Consider the following 16,670-nt stretch of genomic DNA (forward strand, 5'->3'; position numbering starts at 1 on the left):
CGTGTGCTCTATTCAGAATTACGAGACGCCGCGCATTCACCAGCTGCGAAAGGTCATCTTATTGTTCGCCGTCGACAAAGTCGCGCATCCAACTGGCAACCCCCTCGCGCCGTCGCGATACCAGCGAGGAAGGAAGCCCGGATTTCTCGCAACCCCTGCTAAGATAATACGGCCACCCCGCCCGGCGGGCGGTCCAAGATTTCAACCTTTACCGAAATGCCAAGCGGGGCTTTAAACGGGCTAATAACGCCGCTTTCGCCCCCTTCGACACGCCGTATCTTCGCGTACGATTTCGATTCTGCCGCACAAATTGCCCGTAGAATCACGCACAGCGAAGCGCTTCCTTCGACGTCGTTGGCTCTCGCCTCTCGTAATAACGTCGTATGACGACGAGACATTCGTTCCCAGGAGATGACAATTTTGCTCTTACCGATATTAGCCCCGAATTGACGCTGTTACACTTTGTCGCGTATTTTTAAACTCGTTAAACGTTTTTATTACCGGCGCACGAAGTTTACCTGACAATCCCGAGCGAATGCGCGCGCGTGGGCTGCTGTCTTGGTATTTTAAACCCCAAGCCGGATGGCTTAGCAAGGAAGGTTCGCGCACGTGTGCATCGTGCACCGTTCTGCGGGAAAAAGGGGTGTGCAGCAGCGAGGTACTCGATCGGAAAAACTGCCGACGGATACGCCCTCGTTAAAGCGCCTCGGGGTCGACGTCGTCGTCGTCGTCGTCGTCGTCGTCGTCGCCGCCGCCGCCGGCCGGCGTACGGTAAAGGTTGACACGGTATCTCTTACAAGACGGTCATTAGTCGAATGAGAGGAGGAAGTCTTACGAAGTGCCTGCGTAAATATCTGTGGGACTGGCTGGTCATCAATCATCTTAGAATCCTGCGAACCGCGAGCCGCTACGCACGAAAATTACGTATCGCCTTACGCCTCGCGACGCCACGAGACCCGCCCTGAGCAGGGAGACGAAATTACACCGGAGGCCTCTCTTAATGAACCATTATTTTTTACGAAAAGAATATTTCCATTTCACGAGTCCCGGCATAATTTCGAGTTAACGCCGGAGTGTCTTGGCAGACACACCCGTCGCCACAAAATATCGGGAAATAAACGAGAGGTATTTCTTTTCCCGAAAGCATTTCGAGGGAGAGTTCCATCTATTATTAAAATATGAATCAATGATACGCGTCGATCACGTCGCGTCGCCGTTTAAGTGATAACGTAATGTCGCGCGCGTGCGAAACACGCGCGCAGAGCGCATACATCGTTCGCGCGGATAAAGTTATCGATAGGCCGCACAATGCGGGCGGACTATTTACTATATTTGCGATATCATAGGGCGAGTAATGGTCTCGCTTGACGTTACGGTCGGAAGGACGAAGCAGCAGGGGATGGAAGATGACGCGAGAGAAAAAGAGAGCGAGAGAGACACAGGGTGGATAGGATATTCCGTGAGACTGGCTGTCATATTCATGTATTGACACCGAGCTGGTTGACTAATGGACTGCTGTTGTCACAGGCTCGTGTTACCGCGAGGGCCTGGCCTCGCCGAGTCGTTTTTCCTGAGAATCGACCGAAACGCATTCGCGCCTATAACATTCGTCTCGCGTGTTTATCGAAAATTCGGCCTCGCGCGAATCGTGAGTCATCTCGCGCACGCCGTACGGAATCGCGTCTGTCAAAATGAGAAAATTTCGGCCCATCCCGCGGAGGCCTCTGGGGGAAAAAAAAGAAATTTTATATCACGTGCGTTTCGCTGAACAATATTTTAATCGCACGATTTTTCTGAGGCACGCGGCTACGCCGGTTACCAGGAGACCATTTCACTCGTTATTCTTGAATAGAATAGCACGTCGCGTTTCCTAAAGCCGCGAATGGCGTGGCCGTTCTTCCCCGACTTTTACATATTTATCGAGCCTCGCATTGTTGTCACGTCAGATGAGAGACGTCGACATTGTCGAGCCTCGAAAATCCGCGATATTATATCTGCAAGCTGGAACCGAAGATCCAGTTCTGATCCTCGCCACGGTACCCTCTCGTCCCACCCCGTCCCCTCCAGTTCGCATATCATTGAAGTCACTCCTGAAATCTGTGCGCATCTGACGCGCGGAAAAATGGAGGAAATGAAAAACGAGTGATCAAAATTTTCGATTAAAGCGACAACAATTTTACAATGTAATAATGTACGCTCTCATCTTATGTCAGCGTTTGATTTACGCAAATTCGAATTTACATGGTGGGTTACAGGTAACGCATTAATCGCGTAAATTGAGAGTTATCTGTATACCCCTCTCACCTGTCCGTTCGATATTTCATCGCGCACAATAACACGTTTGGCTTTTATAACAAATGGCACTCGCGAAAATTTCGTTTTTGTTGACGCGCTCGTTCAGAAATTACACGCTACACAATTACAGAGAAATTAATGAACGAATGGGAAATCGCGCCAGAATAGGACTTGGACGAAAGGGCCAAGAATAATTGCACGGGATTGAGGGTGTTAAAGGGAAACGGATAACGAGCGCGCAACGTTAACTATTCTATTACCGTTTGACATCTGATACGAGCTCGGTTAGGCGATCGCGATCTTCGGCCCGATCCCCGATCTCCCTTCGGTTAGACGCGAGGACGCCTAGAAGACGCCGAGTCTAAAGTAGGTGAGGGGAACGTTACGGGGGGGAGGGGGGGGTTAAGGCGAGAGACCCCCAACGTGGAATAATACGATACGCAGGAATCGATGGACGGACGGACGGACGCGAGCCGAGATTTTATAGCGCGATGCCTCCACGGCTTCTTGATTTATCGGCGAGTTAAGCCTCGGCTTCGAAAACCCGCCCGAGGCGCTCGATGCACGCCCGTAAGATTACCGTGTGTCGCGGATCGCGGCGCTCTCGGGGCCCCCGTCAATGCGCTGTTTGCCAGCCAAGTCAATTTTCTCAAAGCTGTGCGTGCGGGGGGACGCGGAGCGGGCACGGGCTGCCACTTGTAAACTCGCATAAACCGATCGTCTCGATTCGATGCCTCGTGGAAGGACACACCCCCTCTCGCGATCTCGACCAGGTGAAATCTCGTACTCTTGTACTCACCTCGCACCTTCTGCTCGTCTTGTAGCTGCCGCTCTAGACTGTCCTTGACCTCCCGCTCCCGGAGAACGTCCATTTTCAGCTCGGCTGTAACACACGCAAGATAATGGAAGTTTATTTAAACGCTCTTGTGCACTCCCCCCCCCCGCCCCAGAGAATATCAACTACCGCGGGATACGTAGGGAGGGGTTCTTCATTCAGTTCTGACTTCCCCTATCGTTAGTTTTAATTGCCCGGTTACCTAGCTCGCGCGAAGATACTCAAGACAACCGAGTGTCTTCATCCTCCGTGAATAATTACTAGAAATGGTCTCATCTTCTCGAGAAGACCTCGTCGAGAAGGACCAAGTCACCAGCCGTAAATTCAGGAAACGCGAAGGATTTCAAGATCAGCTGTAGTCAGCGGTTAATTTGACAATAGGAGTGTCTTCCACCCCGTTTCCTCCTCCCCGCTATCCACCTGCCATCGTCCGATAGGTGCTGCGGGGAGGATATCGCACGCTTGGCTGAGTTCGTGATTAAATCCAATGGCGATGGGCAGACCAGAGCTCGCATAGTTACCTCTAATAGAATTATATTAAGACATGGAGTCTCCATCCTCCGCCCCGTCGTTTCCCCGCTTCCACCTGCTTTGCCCATGTTTCTCGTCTCGTGTACGACTTCCCCCCCCCCCCCTCTCATCCCTATCTCCGTCTCCGACTTGCAGAACTCCCCCGTTCCCGTGGGAGCCACCGCGCTAAATTAGCCATTTCGAATCTCTGCTAGAGGGTCGTTAGGACGAGTCCAGAAACTCGTTGAACGGTACTAAGAAACGTGCGCCATGCGGTGACCAGTTTTCAGTCACTCTCGCGGCGTAAACGTGACGTGCTGAGGTAAGCGTAAGCATATAAATGAGAAAATTAAAGAGCGCGTGAACGTGTAAACGACGGACTCCGAATTGTAAAGCCGGAACTCGGGGAAAAATTCTGCCCTCCTTTAGAGTTTGAGGGTCGCAAAATCATTTTTGAGACTGGCAACACGGTAAAACGTTTCCGGGCTCTAACTCAAGCAAGCTAATTCGATTTAACGGAAGAAAAGTAAGGCGGTGGAAGAGGCTGCTCCCCTCCTTCTCTCCCCTCTGGCTCGCTCGCTTCTCGAATTACATTGGTGGGCAATGAGCCACGTAGCTCGTAACGCACGTCAGCTCGCCGGACAATTTGCAGATTTTTCGCTACGCCGTTAACAAGAAATTGTACGCTGTATATTGGAATTAAGTTAATAAAATTGGACGTAAATTCGAGACACTCGGCTCGCACATTAATTACAAGGAAAGGGACTTACAGGGGAGGAAATTTGACAATAATTTTATTTAGTCCGATCTGAATCCATTTTCCACGAGTGGCGTTTTCATACCTCATCGGGGAAGGTTTAATAAAATTCGAAACAACGTTTAATCCGCTTATCGCATTTCGCAAGCTTTTAAAAGACTCTTTCGCAAGCTCGTGTATACGCTACCGTCGCATTAGCAGCAATTATTTCCCGACCCGGGTTCTCGTGGAGAATCCAAAAAGTTTCGCGACATACGTTCAGACCGAAGCAGTGACGGGAAAAAGAGAGGAAGAGAAAGAGAGGGAGGGAGAGAGAGAGAGACGAAGCCTGACAGAGAATCAAGCCGGTAGATTAGGTAGGGCCGCGTCGTCTCAGCAGTCTGCCAGCAATTTGAGAGCGTTTGCGAGGTCCATTAACGGCGGTAACTCTTCACGACCGGCCGCCACGAAGATTCAATTTGAATGCTAACCAGAATAGGAAGTTCGCGCCGGGGCCCCATGGTATATACGCCGCGCGCTGTGTTCCTTCCCTCCCCCCCTCCAGTCCCCCTTAACCCCCGTTATCCCCTCGCCACCCTGTTATTGCCAATTTCGGCGCGTTTCTGCAGCCCACTTTGCGATCGTTTAGATTTATCATCTCTCCGTTCTTCTTCTCTCCCCTCCCCCCCCTCCCTCTCTCTCTCTCTCTTTCGACGGCCATGGGTACCTTCCGTACCTCCCCGCTACCCCTTTTCCGTATCTTCTACATTCTGCTTTACCCCTCCCACCCCCCGGCCCGCTTTCTCTCAAACGTTTCCTGGGATAATTGAACTTTATTAGAGATCGTCGTCGAAACACCAGCCCTTGCATCCACCCCGAGGCTTATTCCGGATCGACTTGATTCCGAGATGCTTTAACGATTACTCCGCTCGCTCGCTTATCTTTCTCTCACCCGCGAAAACGCCTCTCGAATCTATACCGCGACGAATATCTCGGGAGAACATCAGCTCCTGTGTTTCTCTGTGATCGTCGCGTGCTACGCTTCGTGAATGGCTTTCGTGTTCAAACAAAGCTGAAAAAAATCAATTCTTAACGAAACTCTCGCGCGATTGGCGTGTACGATACAACCTGCCCAAGAGTATATCTGTATTCGATGTCGCTACATCACGTCGCCGAAAATTACCTTCCGCCTGGAGGCAGATGCTATGCCATGTGCAAAATACCTTTCCTCAGATCTTACGTTCTTTTTGCGGCGCAAAGCGGCGCGAGCCTCGCCGAGGGACGGCTGGGAAAGTTTGTCGCGATGGAGAGGAGAAAAAAAAAGCTGGAAATCAATTATGCGAGCTCGGCGCTCCTCGCCGTGGGGGAGGAGCGACCTTATTGAAATTTGGCTGCGGGGTCGTGAGCATTAAAATTGCAGGGATTAATATTAGCCGTGGTGAAAAGCGCTTTACTCGCTTGCCTCGTAAGGAAATGATTCCACCGCGCCGCGCCGCTCCGTTCGGTTATAAAAGCCCGGCCCGTTCTATCATTCTTATGTCAATTAGACGAGCCCTAATCGCGACCCGGCTCATAAACCGAGAATTATATCTTTAATTTTAGCGGCCGTATTCAGCCGCTCGCGAAACAGGATTCTGCCCTACGCGCTTTCTTCATCGCTGCGGGCGAGATCGCTTTAACCACGACAGATGGATGGTAATTAATGACGAGAAGCTGTCCGTCAATCAATTTCGCTGCCGAGTCTGACGTACGAAGAAATATAAGCAGCGAATTATACAGTACATTTTACATTGATATTACATTTCTACACGGGGAAAAAATGCCGTTGAATTAAGCAGAATGAAGTTGCTTGATTTAAATAATTCACTCGATTACATGGATTTGCATTTTAAACGTTCAACTAAATATTCAGATTATTAAGACGACAATCTGATGTTTTTCATTTATTAATACTAATGTTGTGTCTACGATCTTATTTCAATTGCACTGATCTCGTTGATACAACACCATCCTTTTCTCCGTGTACCAGGGTTGGGAAGTAACGAAGTTACTTTTTTTGTAAAAGTCTAACTTAACTTGGTTACATTAATATATACTTTATATATCTTTTAAACCTCCACAGATCGCATTGGCGCATAAACGCTTTTCTCGACGCTTAACAATTCAAATGCAGATTTGATACTTTTATTTTTATTGCCGGAAAGTAACTGCAACGCGTTGCTTTTCAGAATTGGTAACTTGGAACTGTAACTAGTTACATTTTTAGCGAAAAAACTAGATACTTTTATAAAGTAACTCTTTTCCAACTCTGATTCCTACCTTAATTGTCGCTGAATTATCCTTCTTGCGCACCGAAAGAGACCCAGTAAATATCATACGAAAACACAGTGCATAAAAAAAATTTATAAGCCTTTTTGCATACAGTACACAAGTCCGTAATCCTGCGTTTTTTTATTGTTTTGTACAGCGGTGCCCGATGGCATTTGACCACATGCCATGCATCGTTTGAATTAGTTTGATTGCACTTGACAAGGGCCGAGACCCATGACCGAAACGTTGTGCTAATAAAGGAAGTTTTCCCTTTCGTTGCCAGTGGTGTCGGGTTATTAATTATAAAAAATAATGAATAAAAAGTGTGAATAATTAATATTTTACGAATTAATTTCACCGCCACTTCGGTCCTTTCCGCAGTTAAATAATCAAGTCCTCTTCGTCGCTTAACGCTTCTACGTGTGCACATTCACATGCATCGCCCGGCCACGATGCTCGGTGGTGTTAGTTCGGCGGATACATTTCCGAGAGCCGCGCTCATCACGATTTACGAGTTTCTCGCCGGACGGCGAACGATATCGCGAGCGGGCTCGAGCGGACCTAGGATCGTTGGCGATAATAATTTTCACGGTGGCGCGAGCACTCGCGTAGTAACAATAACGGTGCAACGGAACGTGCATGGCACTGTTACCGGAGCGATTCATGGTTATTGATTAGTATATACGGTCGCAGGAAGACGAGAGAGGCTGCGGTATGGCGTTCACAACCCCCGAGGGCTTGTACCACGACGTTGGTGTACACACGGGCACGCACAAGCACAGATATTATGTGTGCATACATATAAATATACACGTACACGCGTATTCGCGGCGAATGTATGTATATCTCTACGTAGCTGCGTACACTCGACGCTAAGATATTCGCCGGGCCCTAAGGCGACCCTCAGAAACAACAATGTCAACTTGCCCGGCGCGGCCCGCAATCGTTTGAATAGTATAATGTAGTTTTCGTGTTACAACTCCACTCACCCTCGTGCACAAGTCCCCGCCTAGCGCCTACGAAACAACCGGCCTTTTCTTTCTCGCGACCTATTTCAAGCGTCTAATACCGGGGTCGTCGCGACGCTTTAACGGGCGGACGAAGCGCCTACGAGCGAAGAGACGAGGAGGCCCAGGGTCTCGAGGCCGCGCGGCGAGATCGGCGGGTATTTATGAATTTAATTTTAACGGATCAAGAGCGGTAATAAAGCGCGGGCAGGAATTAACCGCCGGATTATTTCGGTAATTTACAGCCCCGGGGATCGCGCGTCTGGCATTCTCTTATTTGCATCGCGATATCCACGGGGGTGTGCGCGGCTTCCGCGTATCCTCCGTGACTCTTCCGAAGAGAAGAAGAGTCTTTTCCCCTCGGTAAAAAGTTTCCTCGCGATAAAACGTCTCTCTTTCTCGCGCGCATCTTAATTGCGTACACGCGCTCTCGAGGCCTCGATTCGCGGTCGTTTCGCGTTTCTCGAAGGCGGCCCCGTAGCCCGTTCGCCCTCGGCGAACTCGAATTTCATAAATTTCGCACCCTAATCCTCATTAATCCCGATTGCACTATTTGCCTACGAGAAGATCCGCCGCAAGACGCGGCCGCCGCGGAGCTTCTGGAAACGGGAATATTGTTGTTTCTACCCTTGCATATTACAGCCGAATAATGATTAAGTATATACCCCGGCAAGTTAGCCTTGTCCTCCGGGCACGGGTCCTTCGCGGGAGATCCTACCGCTGAATTTCAATTGTCGAGCAACGATATCGCTCCGCGCCCTCCGCGAAGAATGTGCTATGGTTGAAACTGGGTTCGTTATAATTGCAAAAATTATTGCAGTTAAATTCCATGTGCTTACGTACACGTACTTTTGGTTAACGAAACGCACTGCTCCAATTACGCTCACATTAACCGCGCGCATATTCCGTTATTCAATCTCCGTGCTTCCACGAAATAAGCACATCCTATCGCGCGAAATTTACAGAATGCCAGGTTGTCGATAATAATTAAAACTTTCTCGCGCACTCGGCACAGTTTGACTTGGCCTCGGCGAAGCAACAGCGCAGCCAATAGTTATCCCATGCGGATTACGGTCCTTGGCTAAGGGCTACAAGGGTTTCCCTCCTCCTCCGGGATTTAAGACGGACTTAGCCCTTGTTCCGGTCGCTGACCACTTTGCCTCCCATTAACCATTAACGGATCTAACGAAAATAGGATTAGATCGCAGCAGCTAGGTCTTCGAGTTCGGTACGCACTAAAACTGCTGGCGCACGTAGGTGGGCGTCGGGTTTCTTGCCCACAGCTTCATTGGCAGATTATCGAAGGTTCTTGTCTCGTCTTATCGGGGACGCGGGGCCGCCTCTCCTCCGCCGATTATTTTCGCACGAACGGCGAATCGGTTTTGCGCCGCGGTTTATCGCCTACTCAGAATCGCTCGGGAGAAAATTCTCCTCGTAAAATGTGTCAAACGTATCTGTATTTTTAGTTCGTGACAATTTCAGATTTTACTATATACTTTTATTCCAACTAATCGCAACCAACGTAAGTTCAAACTGACGGCAATTCAAAATGGCATTTTTTGTGATGGAAATCACAATGAAAAAATTAAATTTGTCTTATTTACTGGAAAGTTGGAAAGACGAAGGGAGTCTAGTGTTTCTTCGATATTCGCCGACATTCGGAACGTTTATTCACTGAAGTGACAGTCGTGCTCTTCCAATTAAATTTAATAAACAAATTCAATAAATAAATAGGAGCGCATCCTATCAATAAAAATGTCCGTAGGTGCCCGGGCAATTGAAAGACGTCCGAATGATTTCCATTAAATCTTACGAGCCGATCGTGTAACAATCGATATCGCGTCGCACGGCATAGCTCGGCGCTAAAGTTCCCTTCGTCCGAAGTCTCGCGCGGCGAGATATGCCGAAGAGCGTTTTCGCGTTTCGAGATAATCCCATTCTCGCCCTCTCCGCCGTGAATAGATCCCGCGGGATATCCGATGGAATTATTGCACATTCGAGTTACAAGAGAACTTCAAACTTTATCGATCCAAGAGCTGTGTGGACGTTAGATCGATAACGACAGCGAACATTTAGTTATAAACTGAAACACACGAGTTAGCTCCTTGAATATTCTAACGTGAAAACTTTGTTGGTTTATCTACGGGAATCGGACAAGGATATAATTAGCGCGACCGGCCAGTGGGAACGAAAGAGAGATTCTTTTGGAAATAACGAACGGACGCTCCTTTTCCCCGCATTTTTCCCGCATTCGGGAGACGTCGATCCTTAAATCAAATCAGCGAGAGGGAAGATCAATAGAGAAAGTGCACACGAGTGGCAACTACAGTCATCGATCGTTACCTTTCTTTTCTTTCTGCGACCTACGACGCGTCCCGCCGCATAGCTGGATCTTTATCATTATTACGACTGTCCGAGTGTCCGCGCCGTGCATGCCAGTGCGGCCATGCGCGGCGCGAAGACATTTAATGGCTCGCGATCGTAAAACCTCCGGCGGCACGGACGCGGTGAGAATTCTTTCCACAGTTTATCGAATAATAATATAATTCTTTAACGGCCTGCAGAGTACGAGAGGGACAGAGGGATAAAGAAAGGATACGTATCCCTTAACAAGGACGCCTACCGCTTCTTGACCCACCGCTTAATTACCGCGAGCGCGAGTATACAATTTAATCAGATCGGCGATTTCGCCGTTACGATAACGACCGATTTATAGAGGGAGGTCCGCCGCCCGTATTTCCCTCCTCGCAATAGAGCCCACATTTTCGGCGGACCCCGGAACCGGCGAGCGAGCGAGATCGAGATCGAGAGCAAGAGCGAGAGAGGAGAGGGCACGTTTGAGTTCTTAAGTCTTTTGGTTTATTGATTTGACGCACGCTCCTCCGGCAGTTTACACGCGGTGGCGTATCGCGTGTGCCGGAAACGGCGCGAGTTGTAAAAATCGGGACCCGCCACTCCTCCGGCTCCTCCACCCCATGCGAGAGACAGCTGCCGTTCCCCCTCCCACCCCCCTTTTCCTCTCCCGCCGATCAGCTCCCCCGTGTCACTCGAGACCGTAATTAACAATCGTTCTAATGAATTCGCCCTGGCTATCTTCATCTTCGCGCAACGAACACGACGGGGACGCGACGCGACGCGCGATGACGCGCTCCGAGCCGAGGCGCGCCTATAATCGAGCGTTCGCTTATTACGACCGGGTAATAATTCCCGGTATAAAATTATCATTAAGATTGTCGTTGCGCCGGAGAGCTGCCCGCTCGTTATCTCGACAGGTTGCACGGGCCCGGCGCGGCACGAGAGAAAAACAAACGTTGAAAGGACTCCTCGCAGCGCTTTTCAAATGCGAGCGCGCCAATAAAGAGTTGGCAAGTGCGGCGCGGGCTTACCACGTGGCGCTAAAACTGCCCCCGTACGTGGCGGCGCAGGTGTAACTTCAAATTATACCGCGCTCCCGCGCGCAACTTGTTAATTTCATCGATGTCGCGTTCACCAATTACATCGATGACATTTAACTTCAAGCCGTGCCCCGCCACGTCCGCTTATTACTACTGCAAATATAATCGCAACTTAGAAAGCGATAGGAAGCCTAGTGGATTAACGTCACGGAATGCGCAATTAATCCTTTTTAATATCGTGCAAATATGAACACGCCTCTCCCCTTTTCTCTCCCCGATTCTCTTGAAACTAAAAGTTAGCCGCTACACGGAGAAAAAGGTTCCTTTGCATCTAGCATTCCTATTTATTCGATTGAAAATTGTTTCATTGAAACAACGTATGCTTGTACGAAACATCATTTGCTTGAATTATTCGATGGAAAAGACACCTTATTATTTTTTAAATTAAATAATTGTATTATTTGGCCAGGCGTCTATAAAGTTCGGTGCTGCCACTAGATGACCGTCGAGCTCGCAAGTAAAATCACGACGGTCAGACATATAAGCGACCGCATCAGCAGACGCAGTCTAATCGTCTAATGGACTATTCTTTATAGCTGAACATAGTGTACCAATTGAGTGTTTATCTTTCTTCCTCCGATGAAGGGAAAATTCTAATGTAGATGGAAAAAGATGTATGTATGCACATTCTTCTCACATATTTTCTATCAAACGGCAACGTTGTTTGAATAAAATAGTAATGTCATTTAGATGAAAGAGAATATACCTTTTGTTTCAAACAAATGATTTTGTTTGGTCCATTCCAAATATCAAATTTGTACGGGTACAACAAAATTTGTTAAATCCAAAGAAATCGTTTTCTCTGTGTAAGGGAATGTTAAAATCAGGGGGAAAGGGGGACACGTATATATAAAATAGATTCCATTTCGCATCGCGTGATTCAGTTCGCGTTGAGAGCGTTGAAGCGACTTAATTCTGGACAGCCGGCACTTTTTTCGTCTCGTTCCACGTCTTACCTTTCTTTCCGCGGACGCGGTACGATCGTAAATAACCGCCCAATGTAATAAGACATCACCGAGTGGCTCAGCACCTACGCGCTGATACCATCTTTATGGACACGACACTGTCGGAAGTGGTATATGTATATACGTTTCTTTTTTTAGTTGCGCCAACACACTAGCCACCTTCGCCGATTCGCATAAGCGAACCTCACTCGACTTCGCTGAACAGATGAGACTGATACAGTTCCTAATGTGAAGCGCAACCGCTCAATTAGTAAATTAATAATTAAACACATATAGATGTACGCAGCGATAGAGAGAGAGAGAGAGATTACGTGAGGAAAGGAAGAAGGTACAAGTTGACGCACGCGAATTACATCTCTCTCCGTTGTGCTCGTCGCACTTAAGTCCGCGCCTCCTCGTCTAATCCCACGCTGATGTCACGCAAGAAAATTAGCGTCGTAGGTGCGGATTATCGCGCGCATTATCCGCGATTATACGTATTAACTGACGAGGGGCGGGAGGGGGGAAGCTGGCGCCGTTTCGAAATCCAATTATCGCGTCGCGGCGCGGGGAGAAAAAAAAAGGGGGCGTCCGACGACATTTTCGCGGCGCGATAGCGCTAAAATGCTCAGTCCCGAAAGTCCCCCCTTTCCTCTTCTCGCCGTCTCGCGCGTCCGGTTCTCTTATATTGTACTTTTATCGAGACCCGGCGGGCAGTAAAACGTGCCCTCGCGCCCCCTAACAGCCTCGCGTCTCGCTCTCTAGGCGCGACTCCGCGCGATCTCGCCGCGCGCGAATCGAAACGCTTTGTCGCTTCGTCGAGTTGCAACAAAATATTCGTTCCTCGCGGCAATAAACGACGTCGTTAACGACACACACATACACAGTGTCCCCCCCACCCCACCCCCCACTCTCCTTGTACTCCTCTCACGCGCGGCCGTTACTACTGCCCTTTTATTGCCGGTAAATTACACGCTTTATTCGCCCGCGCGACGACCCGAAAGCAAACTATATAATTGAACGGTAGTTAAAACTGCGGTAGGTCAAGTTCCTCTTTTTTATTCCGGCCTAACCTCGCTTCCTCCTCGTCGGCGCTGCCCTGCGATTTATTTTCCGCGTCGCGGTGTCGCCGACACCGCGGTGGCGACGTTTCGCCATCGCCAATTAATCCCTTATTTCTCTCTTTTTTTTTCCCTCGCGGGCAGTCGATCTTATCCGCGCGTGCCCGATCCGGAAGTGGTTTTAATTTAATTCCGCGGAAAACGCGGCGGGCGCTAATTTGCGTCGCCGCGCGGCGATCTCGTGCGACGTCCGGCCACGTACGGAAATACGTACGAAAATTGCGATAATGCGCGATGCGTGCGCGTACGCGACGCCGGAATTACGCTGAAATTACGCCACCGGGAGCGTAATTAATTTCGATCGTTATCGCGCGGTATCGGAACGATTCGGGGAAGAGGGAGAGGCGCGCCGCGCTCTTCCTCCTTCTCCTTCGTTCTCCTCCTTCGGCCCTTTCTTGCGATGACACTTAAAACACCGAAGGCAGTAAAATTCACCGCACAGCGGAACAAAGTCGCGGACCAGCCCGTAGGGTGAACGGCACGCACGAGAGGACGGACTCCGGTCGCACCGCGTTTGTTTCCTGCCCTTGTCCGCCTCGCGAGCCTTGTCTCACCGCGGCAGCGACAGACGCCGTAAATTTTCGGTTTATAATCGTCGTCGATGCGAAATTACCAGAGACAAAGATTTCCCGTCGCGGAGAAACTCCTCTCGGCCGTTCCCTCGTGTACGAACGGCCATTTTGTTACTTAATTCGCGAGGCGTTCGCGCTGTGGCGGCGCGGCCGGTGCGCGACCAGCACCCAGGATCGATGTCTCTTCGCGATCGTTAAATCCGGGATTTAAGTGACACCACCGCCGGGTGAAAACGTCGCGCAGTTTATCGTTTGTGCCCCGTGCGCTTTTTCCACGCGGACGAGAGATCCGAGATCTTTTCCGAGATTGAAGTCGAGAAAAAGTCGCCCGGACGCGAGATTCAGTGGTGCCAGTGAGACGGTGACACTCGCGCAAAGAGACCACGCACGTCCGTGTGTGCTCGACGCCAATTAGCGCCGTTCTTTGCGCGAGTGTCCCTTTTATCTCTGCTTCTTTTTCGTCGGAGCCGCGAAATTCTCTTCTCACTTCCGGCACCGCTGCCAATGGCGAATGCGGCCGATTTAAAGGCTAGCGGCGCTTCTCGTATCGTTGTCACCCACGCTATCTACAAAGGTTGAAGGGAATGTTCTAGACCGCGCCTATCCTGTCTAGTTACTCGGGAAGGAGTCAGATTTAGCGTCGGGACGTCATTAAATTATTTCCCCGCTAGACAAACACAGATATCCGTGGCGAAACGAACGCGGTGGAGTCGACGCGAAACTTATTTGCACGCCGGCAAGAAGAAGAAGAAGCGCGGTCGGGCCGAGGGCGAGCGGGACCCGTGGCTCCTTTTATTGTTAAATAAATAATCAACTAGTTGTTCCCCGTGTTAGGCATAATTTATTAGCCTCCCCAACACCATCGGGGTCCCTTCTCCCTGAAATTCTTTCCTCTCCGTTTCTCTCCGCTTCTCCGCTATCGCCTCCTTCTCCTCCAAAGCCTTCCGCGTCTCCCGCGCTCGTTTGGAGCTCGCTCGGAGCACATCCTCTCGTGCGCATTACGGACCGCAGACCGTTTATTCTTCCCTTTCGCCTTTACTGCCCTTCTACGATTCTTTTTGCGTCGGTGGCTTATGCCAAGAATACAAACTCGGTCTCCTCCTCCCGCGCTTTCTTTAATTGACAATCCGCTGGTGTTCTCCAGCTTCGGGTCCCCAGGTGGGAACGTATCGACATCCGCGGCGCGCACCGGCCGGCGACATCGTATTGTCCCCGCGATTTTTACTCTCCTTTCTCTCGTACGGGGCACCTCTCGCATACACCTCTCGCCGCGTATCCTACGGATACGGCGTGCACGTGCGTACGCTGTTCTCCGCGCACGGCTTCTTGCGTTGTCTTACGATTTACGAGTAACAACGAGGTCCGTCCTGATCTGGGCACCAAGAATTAAGTCTCATTAGAGGCGCCCTACTTGTAGAATATTGCCACGGTACTCGCCAGCAAATGAGACTCGGTAAAAGTTCCCAGGGAACATTCGATTTTTAAGACAACTACTTTGCGTAAAACCACGATACCAGGAAAATTATTAAATGTTGAAAATGATAAGCCGATAATTTACCCGAGTCGAAATTTTGGTACTATTTTGACACTTTTAAGAATAATTTGCACCTACTTAGCTCATCTATACACCTACGTAGACCAGCAATAACCTACTTTGATGACATTATATTTTTTAACTCCTCCCTTGAATCTTTAATTCTAAGAACTTACTTCAGCTTCTACACTGAAAAAAAATCTGATAGATTCAACCAGTCGTCTGTTAGAAAATGGACGAATCAGAATTCCTTTAGGATTTACCATGAAAGATATTTCATAACCAGAAGTTTGCTAGACTTCACTACACATCTACTGTGGTAGAATTAAAGGTTCAATAGAGGGCCAAAATTTCGACTCGGGTAGTTTCATAAAACAAAATTGTGGTAATTAATAAGAGGTACATAAAAAATGAGCTCATAAAATGTCCTGCATAACGGACGGTTAAAGCATTCTCCGACAATTTGTAGTCGATGTTGGGGCCGAGCTTCTGAGTTATAAACGCAGATGTAGAGGCCCGTGTCGCGCGCCCCGGGAGGGTGGTTGCGCTGGGTAGTTCCGTTACCCGGGAGGACGCCCAAAAAGCATACACGGCCAAAGTCTGTCGGACGCAACAAGAAACCGTATCCTCTCCCCGGCCGCTCTCTGTTACCACGCGGGCAAGTGGAAGTTAAGCGCATGCAGAACGAAGATACGAGGAGCCGGGAGTTACGATTCCGCCGGTCGGTTTTTGCAATATCGCCTTCCTTCGTCGGACGATCCATTCCGTCCGCTCTATCCGTCCTGCCCTTGCAGCCGCGCCCTCAGCACTCGCGATTCTCCGACAGGGACCCAGCTCGGTTCCGCTCCGAAGGTAATTAAATATCCGTGGTCCGGGCACGCCGGCCCAATACGCTACCTTAACGATTGTCTCTGGGTCAGAGGTCGGGCCCAACGTAGACGTTGGCACGTACGAGCACTGTGCGAGCACACTTGTGGCCTTCTCTTTTAAATAGAATATACGTATATGTGTACCACACGCGCAAGAGACGGGGGAGGGAAGAGAGAAAGAGTGAGCAACCACCATTACCATCGTGGCGGCTATACGAAGCGGCACGAAGAATAGCATGGGAATTATTATGCTTATTAAGGTGGAAAGTAATAAATTATAGGCGGCTAATAATGGGAACCGCGAGAGGCGTAATTGATGTATGCAGAGGAAGTTGTTCTGGTCTGGTACCGTGCGCTCTTCTCGGATATGCGTGTAAACATACACCTATGTTACACGTAATATTGTACATACATCGTGTGGAAAATATTTAATGGCGCAGAGAGGCCCCGCTCTTTCGCCTCTCCCTCTCTCTCTCTCTCTC

General features: G+C 49.6%; 1 protein-coding gene across 1 annotated transcript in view; it reads right to left on the bottom strand.

Annotated features, from left to right (window-relative positions):
• LOC105564254 (RNA polymerase II degradation factor 1-like) overlaps nucleotides 1–3,174 on the bottom strand; it is a 41,142-nt gene extending 37,968 nt beyond the window's left edge. Inside the window, exon 1 of the mRNA XM_012016497.1 lies at nucleotides 3,095–3,174. Within this exon, the coding sequence (XP_011871887.1) occupies nucleotides 3,095–3,167 (73 nt within the window). The 5' untranslated portion in view covers nucleotides 3,168–3,174. The remainder of the gene's footprint in view (nucleotides 1–3,094) is intronic.
• Nucleotides 3,175–16,670: the final 13,496 nt, after the last annotated feature.

This window comes from Vollenhovia emeryi, unplaced genomic scaffold (genome assembly GCF_000949405.1).
Source record: "Vollenhovia emeryi isolate VEMERY1.0 unplaced genomic scaffold, V.emery_V1.0 DF939167.1, whole genome shotgun sequence".
In the NCBI taxonomy this organism is placed as follows: Eukaryota; Metazoa; Arthropoda; class Insecta; order Hymenoptera; family Formicidae; genus Vollenhovia; species Vollenhovia emeryi.